At 35.0% G+C, this 21,501-nt stretch overlaps 1 protein-coding gene and 1 long non-coding RNA gene across 2 annotated transcripts; both read left to right on the top strand.

The window, feature by feature from the left end:
• Positions 1-5,746: 5,746 nt before the first annotated feature.
• LOC127880293 (uncharacterized) lies at positions 5,747-21,200 on the top strand. Its single transcript, XM_052427651.1, has 9 exons — positions 5,747-5,908; positions 9,596-9,740; positions 10,112-10,225; positions 11,197-11,251; positions 12,066-12,186; positions 14,251-14,339; positions 16,420-16,611; positions 17,785-17,877; positions 19,822-21,200. Exons 1-9 carry the CDS (start codon positions 5,843-5,845, stop codon positions 20,585-20,587), a joined length of 1,641 nt encoding a protein of 546 aa, XP_052283611.1. The 5' UTR covers positions 5,747-5,842; the 3' UTR covers positions 20,588-21,200.
• LOC127880307 (uncharacterized) lies at positions 12,573-13,515 on the top strand. The gene is made up of 2 exons (XR_008049506.1): positions 12,573-12,714; positions 12,868-13,515. It is a non-coding gene; the product is annotated as an uncharacterized LOC127880307 (long non-coding RNA).
• Positions 21,201-21,501: the final 301 nt, after the last annotated feature.

Genomic DNA, 21,501 nt, shown 5'->3' with positions numbered 1-21,501 from the left:
ATAGACTGGTTCACTGCATATAGTGACAGTCTTTACCAAACACAATTTCGATAAATATGACCCGTCTAAAATGTTTTGCTTGAATCTTCGATTTCTTTCGAATTTATTTGCTTTGATCTTTTCGATATCTTATTGTTATTATTATCGTGACAAATCACAAACGCTTGTCAATTTTTTTTATTTGTTTTACACATTATAGTTGGCATCTATATGCTCGCAGTATTCTCGCGGTATTTCAATAACGACACCCTACTGTTAACTTGTCAGAATTCGTGACGCATTTTCCATTCGCTCTCAGACTGCAGTTTTACGTGGGATCATGGGCAATACTCTGGTAAGTTGTGGTTGTTATCCATCAGAAATACATTTATTCACAAAATTAAACGATATTCCGATTTAACTTTTTAGTATTTTAGCTTATTTTCAACGTATTTACACCTCGTCTGCGCGCACTTGGCCGATATCCCGAAAGGTTACATAACACTATATAAAGTTTATTCCTAAAACCACAAAATCTAATGCCGTTGGATTTTCGTACCGAAATTTTTCGTAACAAATATTCCAGATTCGAAGTGAAAATTACAACAACAGGATATTTAGAAATTGTCTGCATCATTTATCAAATTTTAAGATTTAAGTTGGATTTCCGTTTTTAGAAGCTGTTTGCCAAGGCCAGAGCTGGGCTGCCGTATCACACAACTCCAGCCATTCTATTGAGCAAAACTGACAGTTTTGGTTTCCAGAAATAAACAAAGCAGGGATTCCTGAACTATCGATGTTTCCAGGCTATACACACAGTTATTTGCTGTGGTGATTTTATTATGTATTGGTTCTGTTAGTTTACTTGGATGGAACATGTGTAAACTTTTATAGAACTTTGAAAAGTCAATATCTGTATATCTATAAACAAAAATCATTAATGGCATTATAAGATCAGATGTGCAAATATTGTCAAAGCGTTGTTAAATTAACAATTTGAAGGCAATGATGCTGAAGAAATATGAAGGTTCCCTTGCAAATTTTGTCTGTATATCGACAAGTGTCTGCCGATAATTGTCAAACTAGTAATACAAAACTTACCACAAGTATGTAAAAGCACTAAGTACCTGTGATCATTTTTAGTAAGATAGTGTAATTCTAAACAGTAGCAAATAGCTTGTTTAGTAAATGCATAATGCAATCAGAGCTCCATATATTTTTTTTCAGCCGAGGGGTATTTCACTCATGAAATTTTTAATTGATGAGTAAAAATCAAAATCCGATAATTCTAAGGAGTATTTATGCTCGAAGGATAAGAATTAATAATAAATTGTACATGTAGTGTTAACTCACTATAACAAGCAGTCTTGTACACAATAAAGCAATCACATTTGTTTAATTTAACAGTTGTTCTGTTTTGTCTTGCCCTTGGCTTATAAGCAGCCATAAATCTCTTTTTCCGTCTTGATTTGGAAAGCCACTGTTTAGCACACACTGAACAGCCACGATCAAAATCTTCAAAGCTTGGCCCACAAAACTTGTTAATTATATGTGTTTTTCGACTTAAAAAGTGCTTGAAAGAAAAGGTGTTTCCATAGTGCCACACAAGAGATGAACTGATTGCAAAAAATAAATGCTTGCAGTTGGGTGAATCGGGTTTTATCGAATGTGATGTCAAATGTTTTCATCATAAGCGTAAATTGATTCTCAACAAAGCAGCGGAGAGCCCGTTGTGTCAACATCTGCCTTTGGCGTGGGCCAGAATGAAATGATACCGTTCTGACTGAGGAGTAAATTATGTCGAGAACCACATTCTATACATAGATGGTCATGTACAATCTCCACGCAGAGTTGTCGTTCCTTGCTCTCACATACAACTCTGCTATCTCCACGCAGAGTTGTCGTTCCTTGCTTTCACATACAACTCTGCGAAAGGCTCAGCACGCCATTTTGTCTATAAAATAGCTAAAACCGAACAAACGCATTCAATGTATTATTGAATATATATTTAAGATCGCATGCATTAAACTAAGAAATATGACTTTTAAATGTGCGATAAACCGTGCAAAAACTTGCGAGTTTTAATGCAACTCTTTGGAACTATTGTATTGCCCATTTACGCAGATGGAATCATTTCACGCACTTTACAAATGTCAACAATTGAACATAATGTTTATTGAGTGACGTTAGGAATTGCTTCGACGTGTGTATGTATGTTGGTTTTTTAACATCAGGAAACCATATCAATTTTATAATAATGAATTAAGACTGATATAAGATATCATGGTAGGAGATGGTTTTCTTTAATGCAGTGAATGCAATGTAACCGTCGTGCAAGAGATTGTTTAGTATACTGTAACCTCAATGATGAACGCTTGGTATGATCATGACATGAATGAGACGCTTTCATAACAATAGTCAGTTCTGAGCCCAACACAGAGGTGAATGTAATTTAACCGTCGTGCAAGAGATTGACAACTCTGCATAAGGCTCAGCACGCCATTTTGTCTACCAAATAGCTAAAACCGAACAAACGCATTCAATGTATATTTGTGTGGATATTTAAGATCGCATGCATTTAATTAAGAAGTATGACTTTTAAATGTACGATAAATCGTGCAAAAACTTGTGAGTTTTAATGCGACTCTTTGGAACTATTTTATTGCCCATTTACACAGATGTAATCATTCCACGCACTTCACAAATGTAAACAATTGTACATATTTTTTATTGAGTGACGTTAGGCATTGTTTCGACGTATTTATGTATGTTGGTTTCTTAACATAAAAAAGCATATCAATTTTATAATAATTAATTAAGACTGATATAAGATATCATGGTATGAGATGGTTTTCTTTAATGCAGTTAATGCAATGTAACCGTCGTGCAAGAGATTGTTTAGCATACTGTAACCTCAATGATGAACGCTTGGAATGATCATGACATGAATGAGACGCTTTCATAACAATAGTCCGTTCTGAGCCCAACACAGAGGTGAATGTAATGTGACCGTCGTGCAAGAGATTGGGTCATGTAACTTCGTTTTTAACGGTGTGCACACAATGACGGGAACCAATCATGTTTACATGAATTTATATGCAGTATAATCAGCTAATACGCATTGAAATTGCACACGATGCGTAATCCGAATTTCGTCAGGAGTTTTTCTAATCAACACAATTTTAAGTCATGCGTTTTTTCTATTTTCTCGTGCGTATTTTACGCAAATACGCATCTTATCTGGCCCTGTGAATGCAATTAATAGGATTTCCATTCTATTGTGTAATTAATAAATTGGTTGTTACTTGTTAATCCATGATAAATGTTTTATGGCTAGTACAAAAAACAGCAATGTTAATTTTGTAAAAGGTAATACAATAACACCACTTTGTAATTTCATATATGTAAATATTCTTGAAATGTAGGTTAATGACAGTGTTTTAGTTTTACTTATTTTTTAACTATTATTTTATGTGCAAATAAATGATGTGAAGTGTTTTGTATCTCCACACAATACCACAAACCTTTTTATATATGTACTGTGTTATGTGTTATTTGAATGTTTAAATAAAAAATATGGATGATATAACATGATGCATTCTAATATTTGCATTCAAATTGTAACTATAGAGCTAAGTGTATGCAGTTTAGACTGTGATTTTAGAATTGCTTCAAAATGGCTAGTTTTTTAGTGGCAACAAAATTTAAACTATTCAACAAAAAAATTACAATAGTTTGCGAAAGAAAATTAGAAACCTGCAAGATACCTGTATTTATTAAATATTTTAATTGCGAAACAAGTATGTTGTTATGCTGTTACACATAATTATACATTGATAATAAATAAGAAGACAATTAGTGGTGTTAACGTTTCCCAACAGTAGAAATCATTCTTCTGATGAAGTCAGTGATATACAGACAAAAGCTCCAGGTATGGCTTTCAATACGTAGTGTGTGTTATTTGACAGTCTAAAACTTATTGGATTAAAAAAATCCTGTCAAATTTGTCAATCAAAATTGATTTGACACATCACATGATTTTGATTATGTTAAATCAGTGTACTGTATGCTAAATGCAACTGCTTTAGCAAGCTGTCAAGTTGAATTGAGACATTTCATGAAACAAACTGTTTCCTGGGTAGGACCAGTACTTAGTGTCTATATGACGTACAATGACGTCGAAAGTCAACAAGACCTACTAGGTAGAACGAGAAATGTACTTCGACGTACAATTTTCACCGACCCTTGAGTGTTAACAAATCAAAAGACACCTTACGTCTGTTGCTTTTAGAGATATTTGACATTGAACATTATTATTATTATTATTTTTACAGAATTATGCGACTATCGACCGCTTACTCATAGATATTGTGCGTATTTATTAAACATTATTATTATTATTATTATTATTTATACCAAGTTATGCCACTATCGACCGCTAACTCATAGATATTGTGTGTATTTATTGACCTGGCGTGGCGGAATTAACCTCTGACTTATGCTAGTTATGGTTATCACAAAATACGACCAACGGGGAGGCTATTATACATTATTTATCACGTAAAGTTTTGGTAACTGTTTGGTTACCGTTGGGAATTTCCTACACAGTAATGCGCTGGATGGTCGTGATACTCCGCCCCGCATGATCAATAAATACTCACAATATGCTGAATAATTTTAATTTTAAAAAGGTAACAATTGAATTTTCTTCAAATTTATATATAATCTATTTCAATGCATTAAATACTTGAAACTTCTATGTGTTTTTTTGCCATTCTGATATTGGTATTCATTTTGTCCTCAATTAAAAAAGAGATTTTAAACATTTATTATGAATAAATCTTAAGGAAAAGCGGCTCAAGAGACAAGTTTTTTATTGGCTGTTCAGAAAATGTGTACGTCGAAGTACAAACATGTATGTCAAAGTACAAATTGTACTCTGACGTACAAATATATACTTCGAAGTGTATTTTATATGTGTATGTCGACGTACATTTATTGTACTTCGACGTACATTTTTCGTTTTACCTTGTAGATCTTCTTGACGTTTAACCCAAATGGTACGCCATGGTATATCTTTAAGGTTATCTTAAGAATGCACCCACTTAAGGGATCAATAAAGAGACCTACCAGTGACTCAGCCAGTTAGCAGACACCCCACCCACTAAACCACAGCCACCGAACCAGCTTTGAATTCCTGTTTCTAGAAGAAAAAAATATATATAAGATGCTAGATCTTTAAACTAGGAACATGTAACTCGTTTTAAGATTGATTTTTTTTTATGCATTACTAAATTATTGCAACAATTATAATATTTTGAACACAATCATGTCCATATATATATTAGAAATACATGGTTATCAAAAAAACTTAAAAAGCTTTTGCCCGTAAATTAGGTCTCACCTATAATCATATTACGGTTTTGAACACAATAATGTAAAATATTATTTATTAAAAATACATGGTTATCAAAAAAGCTTTTGCCCGTAAATTAGGTAGCATCATATTATATATTCGCCGGTTATTGTATGATTTTTGAAAGTCATACACATTGTTACAGCTATGACCGAATAACGTTTTAAACAAATATATATAAATACAATCTATGTTTATTGATAGATCTATGCTTTAAACAACGAGCGTACATACCGCTGTGTTACAACCTCCGCGCAGAGATTTGACTGGAACCAGCATAGCTGGTATGTGAGATTGGAGATTGGCTGTGTTGCAATAAGCAATTAGTAGAATTTAGCCAAAGTAATCACAATTCGTACATCACAAATATTTTTTGAAATGCACGTTGTTGACAAAATTCTTAGTTTTATCTAATTTTCTGACTAACACTTAACAGAACGTTTAAAAATGGGGAAATTAAACGTGACAATGTTGCGTTACTTAAGCAAAGAAGATTTTAGGGTTTTGACAGCGGTAAGTTTATGCATTGGTCATTAAAACAAAAAAATGTAGTTGCCATAATTTCGGATAAACAAAGATCGGATTTTGGAAAAGGTTCATGAAGGTCTAAACCCACGACGTCTTATGTGTAAATAAAATCAGGATATATTTTTTCGGATTCAAGCGGATCCAATTGATCTAGGGTTCATTTCTGAGATTCATGTTAATTTGTGATATAAGGGGACGCAGGGATCATCCTATGGCCTATGTGGGTGGGGCGCCCAAGGGTTGGTAATGGGGCCATGCATAGTTGAGATTAGCGGTATTGTCATAAGAGAGGTTCAGTATCAATTTGAAGTGAATTGGTGTAGTCATGAAGAAATTATAGTAAAAGGCAATTTTGGGTGGGCGGGGCGCCCCAGGGTTGGTAATGGGGCCATGCATAGCTGAGATTGATCGTATTGTCATAAGAGAGGTTCAGTATCAATTTGAAGTGAATCTGTGTAGAAATGAAGAAATTATAGTAAAAGGCAATTTTGGGTGGGCGTGGCCTATGTGTGTGGGGCGCCCCAGGGTTGGTAATGGGGTCATGCATAGTAGAGATTGACCGTATTGTCATAAGAGAGGTTCAGTATCAATTGGAAGACAATCGGTGTAGAAATAAAGAAATTATAGTAAAATAACCTAAAAAAATGAGTGAAAATCTCTGACCTGGCCCCACCCCAACCCCCAGTACTTTTGACCCAGGGGTCAGATCAAAATTCCAAGTAGTGCAGGGTCGCACATATGCTTATAGCTACCATGTGTGTAAGTTGAAAGGTTCTAGTGCTTATAGTGTAGGAGGAGATAGTGGCCAGGACGGAAGGCGAAGATAACCACAATATCCCCACTTTTTCTCTGAAAAGCGTGGGGATAAAAACAAGAAATTTGTCAACACACTATTCTTGTTGACATTTTTATACTGAAATTTGGAATAGTGTAAATCTTTGAAAATTGTTATGGACTTTCATCTGCATGTGACAATTTTTCTCCTCTCGTTCTTCTTAATCATACCCCGTGTAATACCTCAGACTCAAGCTCTACCTCTTATTTTCCGACTGGACAAAATCTCACCTGCACATTATTTTCAGTGTCCGACAAATTTCTTATTTTTCAGGTAGCCCACTGGGCTACCAATAAAAATATTTGGTAGCCCATAAAATTTTCCTACAAAATGATAAGAGGCAGGTTTTCATCTTTATTTTATTTTTTCATTTACATATACATAATATGTATACATACATATACATAAAACAGCAAGTAGTCTGATGTACACAGTCAATATCGTAAATTAATGTTACAGTACAGGCACCGTGTACTTAAATGTAAATGTACTAAAGAAAATCATATACTACATGTAGATATTACATGTATGTGCACATGTATGTGTACTTAAATTCGGACAGCACGTTAAGTCGTAAACGTAAATAAAGCGTTTAGATGATCAATACGATCGACTCGTATGGTGTTAATCAATGCAATTGCCCTTTTTAACAACAAAAACCGAGTTTCAAGAAATCAAGAGTATTAAATCATTTATTTACTTGTGTCCGACTTTAAGTACTGTCCAAATTTACGTATTGCATCCGTATGTTATGACACTTGTGTGCAGTCAGTATACAATACAATAATTGTTTCAATAATGAAGGAACTGATACAGCGTAACGGTAACGATACAGCGTGCTTACATGATATTTTATTAAGAGAAAATGTCAATGCCAAATAATTCGCGAGATACCCCGGTACTTTAGTTGAAATTCACAACGAAACTTTTAATGAAAATTAAATGATCTCAATGTTGTACACACTACGAAAATTTTCTTTACAAATAAATACACCCACGCCAATTTTCGCGCGCTTTTTATCAGGACAAAGAAATTCATTTTTTAAATGTAGAATTTTGTAACCTAAAATAGCTGTACACAACGCGTGCAAACCGTGGCAGGTTATTTACGCATGTTGCAATACAACGGTCCTGATTGGGAGCTTATTTCATCATATCTTTAAATAGAACCATATGCCGAAATTCATTTGACACTTTAGAAAATTTCAAACATTTGTGTTTATGACTCTTATCGTCTATATTACCCACCCATAATTTGGTTTTAAAAATATAAATCGGGCATATATGGGATTATTGATTAACAGTCGATTAATCCAATTATTAATTGACAATGCAAACTAATTAGCAGGTGTTAACCGCGTTTACAAAGTTGTCATTAATATTGATTTTCATTTTCGTTACCGTTTTGAAGAATCCGCTATTGTTTTGATTTATTTAATGTTTGGCGTCCTTGGATATTTAACGACATCAAAAACGTTGTCGCTATTACTCATTGTTTCGGTTAACAAAGAATTCCAAACTGCGAAATGATGTTGCATCATGTGCGCCAACTATCCAACCGGCTCTCGTTATATTATTAGCAGACGACACATGTTGATTCTGATTGGATGATTAAAATACACTGTTACTGTTTAAGACATTACCGCAAGTGATCGGTGACTGATTAGATAATTGATTGCACTTTGTTATCGGATTATAAGCAATACACAGTGTACAAACACATGGTCAGCGTGTTTATCTCCGTATGTCTGTCAATAAACCGGGCTACCGCTCTTATAGATTTATAGTAGCCCGGCGGGCGTCAGCTGAAAAATTTCAGTAGCCCGATGAAAAATTTTGGTAGCCCCCGGGCTCCGGGCAATGGATTTGTTGGACACTGATTTTACTTGTCAAGATGTTTTTGCCACTGACAGATTTGCAAACAACACACTCAATGAGATATATTTTACAGGCAACTTATGTATTTGTTAAAATGGAAATACTTTTTGGACATTTAAATGCTTATTCAACACACAAAATAACATAATTTTTATAGGAAAAAAAATACACACATTCAGACAGATATTAAATGTATACATAACAATAAAATAAAAGCCAAATAAAATATCTCTTTGTCTTCTTCCGACATAGTACTCCATTTTAATAGAAGATTTTGTGCTTTAATCTTTTGGTTTAAGGGTGACAGTTTTGTCACAGGTGAGCTAATTTGCAGGGTTGTTAAATAGCGAGAACATTTATTTTGTCCAGAGTAGATAATTACAGGAGAGCATTTGTTTGGGCACCTTTTTAGGCGACAAATTCAAAATCTAAACAAATATATGCTTTTAAAAAATGAGTGCCAAAAATTTCCAATTTACAGTTTAAAAAAATGAGGGGGGGGGGGCGTAAACAATTGCAACATTTAGTTCATCTTTCTACTTTAACTTACCTCTATAAGTTGATCTTCAGTAACATAATACTGGATATTATTCTCAATGTTGAAGTATTTGTTACAAAAAAAGTTGTGACATGTGAACAAATGTCCAGGTGAGGTTTTGCCATTGATAAACAACCACAGTCCTCAAAATTCTCATAGGATATCTGAGTTTGTTTATCAAACATTTCCTTTCAATAATACATGTATGCACTAAATGATAATGTAACCCTTTACAAGAGTAACAACTAAAACCTTGGTTTGTAAGTAAAGTGTGGAAGTTACAAAGGCTGGATTTTTTTTTATTAGACAAGACAGTGAAGTGAAAATTTATTGATGACAGAAATAATAAATTATTTGTCGCATTTTACAATATAACCAGTCCTTGGGAAAACAAACAATTATGTCCAATATTACTTCATAGGTCGAAATGGGAATGAAAAATCATGAGATTGTTCCCACACCACTCATTGCCTCGATAGCTCATCTGCATTCTGGTGGCTGCCACAAGATTCTAAAGGAGCTTAGCAAACACAGACTGGTTTGCTATGAACATGGTGGCAAGAAAGGTACACTTGAAGTATAAAATATATTACAGTGGATGTTTGTTAAAAATTTAACTAAGCCATTTGAATAATTTATTAAATTTTTTATAGACCCATAATTATGTTGCTTTTATGTAATAATATTGTTTATTGTATGTCAGTGATAACAATGGCTGATGTGGGCAGAAATCAGACTTGCATTGTCAGAGATTAACATATGTTTCAATTGCCTTGTTTTTTGAAAAGCTCTGACAGTATCAAATTCAATAGGTTTGTGATCATAATGTACTGGTTGTTGCAGCTGGTGTGATAAAAAACTATCAATAATGCTCTTCCAACTGATTTTATTCTTAGACAATGTATTCAAACTGTACTGAAACAAAATGCCCTTCTAGTTCCTGGGTACAGGTTGACCAACTCGGGCTATGATTACCTGGCACTTAAAGCCCTGACCACACGGGCAGCTGTGCAATATGTTGGGAATCAGATTGGAGTTGGAAAAGAGTCAGGTAGCTAGTGTATTGCTTAACCCTTTACCACTTAGCAACAAATTTTTAGCTCGGCTGTTTTCAGAGAAAAACCGAGGTATTGTCATAGCCAGCTCAGCGTCTGCTGTCCGCTGTCTGCGTCGTGCTTAAACCTTAAAATTGACTCTAAAATCAAAGTGCTTCCACCTACATCTTTCAAACTTCATATGTAGCTGCACCTTGACGAGATCTACAAGCCACACCCATTTTGGGGTCATAAGGCTATAGGTCAAGGTCACTGTGACCTCTAATATAAAACTTTAACAAAGGCTCTTAAATGACAAGCTTTCATTTATTCAAAACTGCACCCACAGCTGAGCTGAGCGTTGGCACCCGCTATGTGGTGCTCTTGTTACATATTTGTAGTCACTTAAAGTTAAATTGAATTAAAGACCTTCCTTACTAGATTCAAGTTTTAAAGGCATCATTTATAAGCCTTAGATACTGATGAGCAGCAAAAAGTATAAAACCTGAACAGGCTGCGAGTTACTCGTAGGCTGTTCTGGTTTTATGCTGTTTGCACAAAGCCATTATCATTTTGCTACTGAGTGGGAAAGGGTTAAAATTATACTTTTACTGTTAGTTTATAAATAAAATTGTAAAAAATGCAAACCATGGAATATAGATATTAAGGTAATTTAAATGTACCTAACTGTAAAATGTCTTATATTTTCCAGCTGTTTGTTAATAAACATTAGGCTTTGATAAGAATTTTGATAAGAATAAGATGTTTTTATTACGAATTTTATGTTTTGATTCCTTATTTTTACAATGTATGAGTCAAACTTATAATTAATAATAAACAAGAAATCACAAAACCTAACTGTCAGAAAGGTAAGCTTCCTAACTTTTGAATACAAGGACTTGTATTTTGTAATGATACTTTAATAAATAGCTATGCGGTTTTCTAGATGCAAAATATCTTGAAACTATTTGTGTGTGTGTTTTAACAGATGTGTACATAGTGGCTGATGAAGATGACAAGCAATGGGCCTTGAAACTCCATAGGTACGATATTTTGTTTGTTGTATCTTCAGATTGTTACTTTAAAGCGGGACTGCACGATTTTTATATGTGATAAATTGTAATATATTGATAAAAATACGTTACAATAACACAAAAAAGGCAAGAAAAATTATACATTGAAGACGAATTTCATAAAATGCAGCAAAGACAAATTAGGGCCCCAAGCCAATTGTAATGAAGATATTTCGTACATAATTTCCTACAATAACCGAGGCATTCATCTTTTATGAGGATTGGAGTTAATGTTCGTGTGTCGTATGAATAGATATCGTTGCAGGAAATTAAAATGATCCGTACAACTAAATTTAGATTTACATCGTACATAAATGATATACATATACATGCTGGAGAATTCGACTATACAGACATTTACAATTTCAGAATTAAATATCTGGCATATTTTGCATTTTCGACACATGTTCTTTTTAACTTTTATTTTAATTTATATTGAAATATATGTATAATAAGTTTTTTACACATTTTATATTAATTCATGAATATTTGACAAAATCAGGTAGTCCCACTTTAATTGTTTATAATCTACAATTCATTGTTAGGTTTTGAGTTTGCCATCACTTGAGTGATAATGTAATGTTTTGTGTTTTTTTAATGCTAGTATTCAATATCAACATCAATTATTTCGTATTATCATAAGACAATTTTTTGGAAAATATTGTAGACATGTGGCATACACTGTATATTCATGATAAAATTGACATTTTTTGTAATGTTCATTTTTGCGATATAAGTGACTTGAAGGTAGGATTTATGAAGGCTTTGTACTTTCTCTTACCAGACTTGGGCGTACTTCATTCCGTCAACTAAAAAACAAGAGAGACTACCATCGCCATAGAAACAAGGCATCCTGGCTGTATCTTTCCAGGCTGGCAGCTATGAAGGAGTTTGCTTTCATGAAGGTAAAATTAATTTGGTAACTAAGTTTTGACTTTTACATCAAACCTATTATGCTTTGAAGTACATAAATATTTTGTTCCTTGATCACCCTGTCTCAATTATTTTAAATCATATTCTTCAATCATTGATCACTCTAATTCTGTGTGATGTGCTGTCTAGATTCTAGAGATTTATTCTGCCCCCCACCCTTCCCCCCATACAACCTCATTTTGGTGCTAATCTGAACCTGAAATAGTATGTAAAACCACAAGTGTTGGGCGCGTGGCCAATTCACTAAAACACTATCAATATGTCATAAAACAACATTTTTATGTCCCCCACTATAGTAGTGGGGGACATATTGTTTTTGCCCTGTCTGTTGGTTGGTCTGTTGGTTGGTTGGTTGGTCTGTTGGTTTGCGCCAACTTTAACATTTTGCAATAACTTTTGTTATATTGAAGAAAGCAACTTCATATTTGGCATGCATGTGTATCTCATGAAGCTGCACATTTTGAGTGGTGAAAGGTCAAGGTCATCCTTCAAGGTCAGAGGTCAAATATATGTGGCCAAAATCGCTCATGTTATGGATTCTTTTGCACTTTTGAAGATAACAACTTCATATTTGGCATGCATGTGTATCTCATGGAGCTGCACATTTTGAGTGGTGAAAAGTCAAGGTCAAGGTCATCCTTCAAGGTCAAGAGGTCAAATATATGTGGCCCAAATCGCTTATTTTATGAATACTTTTGCAATATTGAAGATAGCAACTTGATATTTGGCATGCATGTGTATCTCATGGAGCTGCACATTTTGAGTGGTGAAAGGTCAAGGTCAAGGTCATCCTTCAAGGTCAGAGGTCAAATATATGTGGCCCAAATCGCTTATTTTATGAATACTTTTGCAATATTGAAGATAGCAACTTGATATTTGGCATGCATGTGTATCTCATGGAGATGCACATTTTGAGTGGTGAAAGGTCAAGGTCAAGGTCATCCTTCAAGGTCAGAGGTCAAATATATGTGGCCCAAATCACTTATTTTATGAATACTTTTGCAAAATTGAAGATAGCAACTTGATATTTGGCATGCATGTGTATCTCATGGAGCTGCACATTTTGAGTGGTGAAAGGTCAAGGTCAAGGTCATCCTTCAAGGTAAAATATATGGGTCAAAATTGCTCATGTAATGTCACTTCTACAATATTGAAGCTAGCAATTTTATATTTGAAATGCGTGTGTATCTCAAGGAGCTGCACATTTTGAGTGGTGAAGGGTCAAGGTCAAGGCCATCCTTCAAGGTCAAACGTCATATAGGGGGACATTGTGTTTCACAAACACATCTTGTTTATCACTTTGAATTTTTGTTATGCCTGTCGGTCGGTCGGTCATTGTATGTGTGTGTCTGTCCAAAAACATTAACCTTGCTTATAAAATAAAAACTCTTGGGTCTATGTTCTTTAAACTTCACATGTGCATGCATATCATTGAGATCTAATAATAAACATGGTTTGAGGTCACTAGGTCAAAGGTCAAGGTCACTGTGACCTTAACATTCAAAATATAACCTTGTTTCTAAAATAGCTGCTGTGCGGCTTCAAAGCGCAGTTTCACAAACACAGCTCTTATTTGTCAAAGTGATGCAAAATGTTATGACATATTGATAGTGTTTCCGTGAATTGGCCACGCGTCAAACACCTGTGTTATCAGTTTTACTTTTATTACTGGACTATATAACTAACCAACAGTGACCTGACACTGATATTACTCAGAATTTTGTATTTACTGTTACTTTGAATATACTTGTATTATTTTCTGTATTAGAATTAAGTAAACTTGATATGAGGAATACTTAGCTCAGTTACTGTTATGTTGTAAATAAACTCTTTGAGCCTTTGCACATACATAACATAGTATAAATAAAGAATACATATGAGCCATACGCTAGGAATACAGGGCTTAAAGCATGTGGGCACAGAGTTGTCTCAGATTACCAGTTTGCACAGGCTAATCTGGGACAACACTTTACGCACATGCATTCAGTCCCATTTTCTTTAGAGCAACACTCCTATGTTTCATGTTTCCATTGCAGGCCTTGTATGATAGGGGCTTTCCTGTACCCCAGCCGCGTGACAACAACCGACATGCAGTTGTCATGGAGCTGCTCAGTGGATATCCTATGTAAGAAATAGAAGTCATACCTGATTGTCTTGAAAGACATAACAACTTCAAGCTATTGCAGGGTTGCCACTTTACTTGAAAAGTCAGGGAAATTTGATTTTTTTTCAAGATCAGTGAAAAGTCAGGGAATGTAAAAATATGGTCAGTGAAGAATGAAATTTCAGAAAAGTCAGTGAAAAGTCAGGGAAAAATAAAATTTTGGGTCGATGCATAAGTTATTTAGTGGTTATGGCAGTCTTCAGGTCTCATTTGATTTAGTAGATTCAACAGTATATTTTTTATTTGAAATGTTTTGACTATTTATATGTACATAAAACATTCACATGTGTAAAGCATGTTCAAAAATGTAAATTTATCTATCTTTTTTATCTTTGATTAATTTTTTGTATCCTTGATGGCTGAAAGGCTTTGCAACCCTTGCCCTCAGAGCTGATTAATTCTATAGTTTATGCTTTGCAGGATCATTAGAGATGACAGCATGAAAGAGCTATACTAACTTTGCTTATTTATTTCAGTTATCAAGAAGACCTGCTTCTGCTCCTAGCTGTATGATTTTCATGTATTAACCTACCATATATCACAGATAACAAATTGATAATGATTTTCTCTTCTAATTTCAGATTTAATATAATGTACAGATAGATAGACATATTACCAGCATGAGTAAACAGACATTATTTAATGATTGTTGGCTCAAAGACCTATTACCCATACTCATATGTATTCATCTATGCTTGTGTCTAGATGTTAAAGTATGATCATAGTATGTAATGGATATTGTATATGGACAGTTTTTTGTGTCATAGGTGTTGTGCTTCTACTGTATTGCCATAGCTAACATCACATGTATCTACTTATAGAAGTACATGTATGTTGTGTTCATAGATACCGAGACATAATCATGTGGTGGTTGAACATGCATAACTTTTTTATCTTTGGTTATGTGGTATTTACTATATAGCCTTGCATCATGCATAACTTAGTGTACAAGTAGTACTGCTTTGCTATTTGTTAAATATTTTATGTTAACGAATAAAATAAAGACCAAATGGGTGGATTTGGTCGGCTGTATGGGGTGGAGGAGACCGAATATGTCGCGAAATTAGTCAGTGAAAACCAAGATTAGGTCAGGGAAAAGTCAATGAAAAGTCAGGGAATTTTATTTCATCAGGTTGGTGGCAACCCTGTATTGTGTTTTTCATACCTATACTATACTAATCTTAAAACCCAAAATGAAACTCCAAAATATTACATGAACAGGTTGCCATTCAATGGAGAAACATGTTTTTATTGACCATTCAGAAATGTTACCTTTACAGATTTTACATTTTTGTTTCAATTTTTTTAACCTTCTAAAAATTGCCTTTTTATGCCCCCGGATCGAATGATCAGGGGCATATTGTTTTTGGCCTGTCTGTGTGTCTGTCATTCTGTCATTCTGTCCCAAAACTTTAACCTTACAGTAAAGTTTTGCAATAACTTTTGAAATATTGAACATAGCAACTTGATATTTGGCATGCATGTGTATCTCATGGAGCTGCACATTTTGAGTGGTGAAAGGTCAAGGTCATCCTTCAAGGTCAAAGGTCCACGCACAAAAAAGCGGCACATTAGGGGGCATTGTGTTTCTTACAAACATATCTCTTGTTTATATTTATTTTGTAGAAAAGACAACTACAAATATTTTGTGATATGATTTTGTTGTTGATATACTCTGTTGCAATGTAAAAAAAAGGGTACATTGATCCATTCAACCTCATATTTATACCATTGATCCAAACCAACGTTAAGTTTTGCCAGCTAGTCTAGTTTGAAGAGAACAGGACCATCAGTTCTGAGGTCTTAAATTCACTATCTTGCCAGGCCACATAATTTGTGTTAGCAACTGTCCAGCTTAAATCAGAATACTTATAATTTAAGTTTGTCCCAGGTAAGTTATTTCAGGCCTTTGCTCTGCCATATTACTTTTGCAAAAAGAAAAATGATGAATAATAAAGGTGGGATGACAGATTTATTAAAACAAGTAAAATCACTTTAACCTTAGCAAAGTGATACTCCCATGTTCCTGTTGGTCCCCTAGGTCTAATGTGAAGGAGGTTGCCAACCCTGCCTCCATCTACAATGACTGCATGGAGCTGCTTGTGAAGCTGGGCAACTGTGGCCTCATACACGGAGACTTCAATGAGTTCAATCTTATGTTGGATGAGGACGAACGTGTCACCATGATCGACTTTCCACAGATGGTCTCAACATCACACAAGAACGCTGAGTGGTTAGATGCTTTTGGGTTTTAGTTTTTTGGCATATTTTTCCCTTGTTCCTGTCTGTGTCACATAGGATTAGGACCATAACTTGTATTTGCTATTCTCTTTAGTAAAAACTTGAACCAGGTCTCATGTTTGCAATACTTCTCAGTGATTTTTTGTAAAAAGGTTTGTGGCCTGGCCTTTTAACCCTTTGCATGCTGGGAAATTTGTCGTCTGCTAAAATGTTGTCTGCTGAATTTCTAAAATTAGCATTTTCTTCTATTTTTTTCCCAAGAATACTATCAAAATAGCAAACAGTTTGGATGCTGATGAGATGCCACATTCTGTTGCGTCTCATCTGGATCCAAACTGTTTGCAAAGGCCTTCAAAATTCGGTTCCAGCACTGAAAGGGTTAAAGTAAATGATGTCTCACTCACCAAGGGTTTGACTCCAGTAACTAAGCAACAGGTGTTACTTACTGAACTGTTAAACATGTGAAAAATATGTATGTACACATTGAAAATTGAATTTGATAACCAGTACTTCCTTTAAATATAACATAAGTTGTCCATAAGAGTTTATTGGATACAGCTCTGGTATGTGTGAACCTGATTGAGGGGTAAAGTATTATTACTGGGAAGCACTCATTTTGTTTCCCAGCCATAAAATTAGTTTGTTAGTTTGCAAGAAGATTTTGTGCTAACTTTTTTCAAGCTATTTGTAAGTCGATAAGGAAACATGATTTCTGTAATTACATAACTATTGTAGTAGTTTGATTTTATAAATAATATATATGGGCCCTGCTCTGTGGAAAGGGGGTTTGAAGCATGTGTGGAAAGTGTCGTCACAGATAAGCATGTGCAGTCCGCAGTCCGCACAGGCTTATCAGGGACAACACTTCCGCCTAATCTGGATTTTTGCTAAGGAGATACTTTCTTGAAACAGAAAATATCATAAAAGCGGAAAGTGTCATCCCTGATTAGCCTGTGCGGACTCAACAGGCTTATCTGGGACAACACTTTACGCACATGCATTTAACCCCCTTTCCACAGAGCACAGCTCATATATAAATGATAAACAGTATCCTGCCTTAAAACATAAGTTGTGTTATTTCATTTCTCTATGTCCATCATAAATTCATATCACCAGTTAGTTGTTCCTGAAAGTTTGACAAACATGTGTTCTGATTCTGCTGCAGGTACTTTGACAGAGATGTCAACTGTGTCCGGGTCTTCTTTGCCAAAAGATTTCACTATGAGAGTGAGCTTTATCCAAAGTTCTCAGATCTCAGGTAATAACACCATGATTTTAGTTGGACTATGTTTATATTCAGAGACTGGCAATGATACTCGTTGGAGGATGCTATTTTTTACAATCACGTAGGGAGGGAATGTATCGGAGTCACTCTGTGGATCTGTCCGTCGTTTCATTTAACAGTATGCAGACATTTGTGAAATTCTACGGATTTCTTCAAGCTGTGTAATTAAACTATCAATACTAGTATCATTGCCAGGAAGTGTAGATTTGCAAGACACTTCATCCACATTGATCTACATATTCCTGGGCTTTTTTTCCCTAAAACATCTCGACAAAGTGGTGCCTGGGTACATTTGTTTCATAGCCCTAATTTGTGTTAACTTCATGGATATTCCACATTTATTGATTAGTGTGTAATATTCTTATATTAATCTCAGTTTACAATTATGTTGCAGTAATATTGACCAAGATTTGGCTTTGGATTGCATTTCTGGTCCAACCTTCATGAAACTTGGTCATAACATATGTCCCAAAGTATATTGCCTGAGTTAAAACCTTGGTCACAACTAAGTCAATAGGTGAAATTAAAGAAAAGGCTAAACTTGTTTGTGTGAGGTCAAAAACTATGTCACTAGATCAAATTAACACAATAAGCATGTTAACACTCTAGAAGTCTTATATGTAGTAAAATCTTCATGATAGATGGTCAGAACATTTGTTTGTTATGATGTCTCAGTTGAGTTCGAAAATGTCTCTAGTCCATAGAAAAACATAGCTGCCAGGGGGCTGGGCAGTTTTCCTTATATTGTTAAGTCCCTTTGGGTCTCAGGTGGGAGCCTTATGACCAATTGCCATCATGTCCTTATACTTATGAAGGAAAAACTTTGAATGTCTTCTACTCCAAAACTGCATGGCCTAGAGGTTTGGTATATGGCATGTAACATTGTATGCTGACCCTCTCTGGGTTTGTTAAAATCATTTATGCCTAGTGGACTTTCCCATTCTTCTAAATTGGATCAATTTATTTCCAAAATTAGGGATGTCTAGTATATTTATTTCTATATTTAGAATATTTCTTACAGAAATTCCTTTAAGAAAATAGTGCAGACCCTGATGAGACGCCACATCATGCCGTGTCTCATCTGGGTCTACGCTGTTTTCCAAGGCCTTTTTTCTAGTCGCTAGGCATAAATGGGTTAAAATCTTCCCCTTGAATCAAACTATGCCTCGCCCTAGGGGTAACCTGTTTCCTATTATGTGTTATAGTGAAAATAAAAGAATACATCCCAGACTATAAAGGTGAAGGAGAGCACATATATATGTAATCTTTGCCATCATGAAGGAGTCCTTTACAAAGTTTCTTCGAAATTTGACCCTCAGGTATCAAAACTTTGGACCAAATAGTATATATTGACATAAGTAAAAAAATAGCTTTAAATTCACCTCTTTTCCAAATTACCAGGAATTTCATATTTGTTTTTTTACATCATATAGTTGTCTTTTAGACTTTTACCAAATTTATTTTAGTCTTGACAAGATAGCTGAAATGTGTTTGCTTATTGCGCGTAATGACATAAATCTTCCAGGCAAGATCACTTTCGTATAACAGTGTAAGGGAATCAGGTCCATCATGGCCCTATTGTTTATTGAACATAAAACACCACCACCATGGCAAGGCTTTTTACTTACATGGCTATAGTGCAACCTTGTGAACACTAGGAGTCATAATTTTGCCAAATCATTATGAAAATTGCTCAAAATGTTCTAATGATATTTTTGCTGATTTATAAAATAGTTTCAGAAACATCACAAATGTGCTCAGAACAGTTCAGATCCTCGATTAGCAACCAAGGGCTTTTGCCCTCTGGTTATAGAAATTAATGGGCTTGTCATATGAAACCAAATTACACATCAATTCTTTAGTGAAGCTTTAAATGAGGACCTATGGTCACAAGTCTATTTTGAGAACCTTTTTCAGGAAAAGTGATGATCTTGATGTGGCTGTATCTGCCAGTGGTTTTACAAAGGACCTAGCTGCAAAGTTTGATGAAGCTGCAGAGGAATTCAATATTCTTGGTGGTCCTGATGATCCAAAAGAAGTTGATGAAAGTGGGGCTGACGATAGTGCAGAAGAGGAAGAGAATGAGGAGAAGGAAGAGGAGGAAGAAGAAGAAGAAACCCATGATGTTGGTGACTATGATGAAAATGATGATGTTGATGTTAAACCAGAAACTGAGGCTAAAAGTCCTGTGTTAACAGAACCAGAGTGTGGAAAGGTTGAGAAAAGACATGATTTCGAAAGTGAAGAAAATGTCAGCAAAAATGAAAATATTCTCATTAAAAATGACACTGAATGCGAAACACCCAAGGAGGAACATGGTGAAGCTAATGAAGAGGCAACAAAGGAGGTTCTTGGCAGTGACAGTGAAGGTGAAATGTGTGATATCAGTGGTCAGAACAAGAGCTACAGGCCGTTCCGTAGCGAGTCAAGTGTGCAGCACGTGAACACACACGTCCTGAAGGCAAGGGCCCGCAACTCTGATAGCGTAAGCACTTCAAACTTTAGCACCTCTAGCATTGCCCCTGAGGTCATTAGGGCAAAGGTCAAGAGGCAACGCAAGAGACTGGCAGATCAACTTCAGGCCCGAAGGATTCGCAAGAGTGGTGAGGCCTCGTTGCAGACAAAACTGCGTAGAGACGTGGAGCTTGACATTCGGCAGAGCACCAGTGCAGAGTGGTTCTAGCCCTGTTGCGGTCATTTAACGCTTGACCATTCAGATATGCACTTTGACATGTTTGTAGTTCCTTAGAACATCTAATTGAGTTTTAAGACTTTTCTAAATAAAATCGAGTTTTCAAAGGCTTCATTTTTATTTCTAAGATACTGATGAGCAGCAAACAGCATAAAACCTTAACAGACTGCGAGTTGCTTGCAGGCTGTTCTGGTTTTATGACATTTGCACATAGCCATTTTCACATTGCTTCTGATCGGGAAAGGGTTTTCGATTACTAAATTTGACTTGGTTTACTGAGATTGCAGGTAACTGAACTTAATGACAGTGATTTTTTAAGAATACAACAAATGTACTGTTTCAAGTTTTCAGTCAAGGATTTTCAATGATGACAATGTATTTTGAAAGCATTTATATGAAAAAATTATATATTGTTTTATTAGACTTCTATTTAGATTATGTTTTTTATTGTGGAATTTTATTGTGTTATGAAATGGATGGTATTTGATATCAGATGTTTTTTGGATAACAAATTATATACTTAAACATTTTCAATTATTGTGAAAGGTTATGTAAAAAAAAATACATTTATTGACAAGCGTTAAAAATAAATTTAAAGAATATTTATTAATAAACACATTTCTTGTTTATCTGACTGGAGGAAGAGAGCTCATGGTTAGCTTTTTGATAAGTTTATGTCAGTCCATTGTCGTTTTATGTCAACATTTATCGAAATTTTCTGTGTGTTCACCTAGAGGCAACGATAATTTCCCAGTCTTTGGTGAAAGATGGTCAGAACATTTGTCCTAATGATATCACTTAAGAGTTTGAAGCTTGGTGAACAACTAGGTCATTGGGAGTAGTAAAGCCTCTGAACACTCTAGCAGTCAAATTTATTGCACAATCATCATGAAACCTATTCATAT

This window comes from Dreissena polymorpha, chromosome 4 (assembly GCF_020536995.1).
Source record: "Dreissena polymorpha isolate Duluth1 chromosome 4, UMN_Dpol_1.0, whole genome shotgun sequence".
NCBI classification, from domain to species: Eukaryota; Metazoa; Mollusca; class Bivalvia; order Myida; family Dreissenidae; genus Dreissena; species Dreissena polymorpha.
This window is presented reverse-complemented; position numbering and strand designations above follow the sequence as displayed.

What these genes read in the sequence shown, in the direction of transcription:
- LOC127880293 (XM_052427651.1), top strand. Translation starts at nt 5,843, where the DNA reads ATGGGGAAATTAAACGTGACAATGTTGCGTTACTTAAGCAAAGAAGAT. An exon ending in TGAACATGGTGGCAAGAAAG is followed by an intron (nt 9,741 to 10,111) that starts GTACACTTGAAG and finishes ATGCCCTTCTAG; the next exon opens with TTCCTGGGTACAGGTTGACC. An exon ending in TGGAGTTGGAAAAGAGTCAG is followed by an intron (nt 10,226 to 11,196) that starts GTAGCTAGTGTA and finishes GTGTTTTAACAG; the next exon opens with ATGTGTACATAGTGGCTGAT.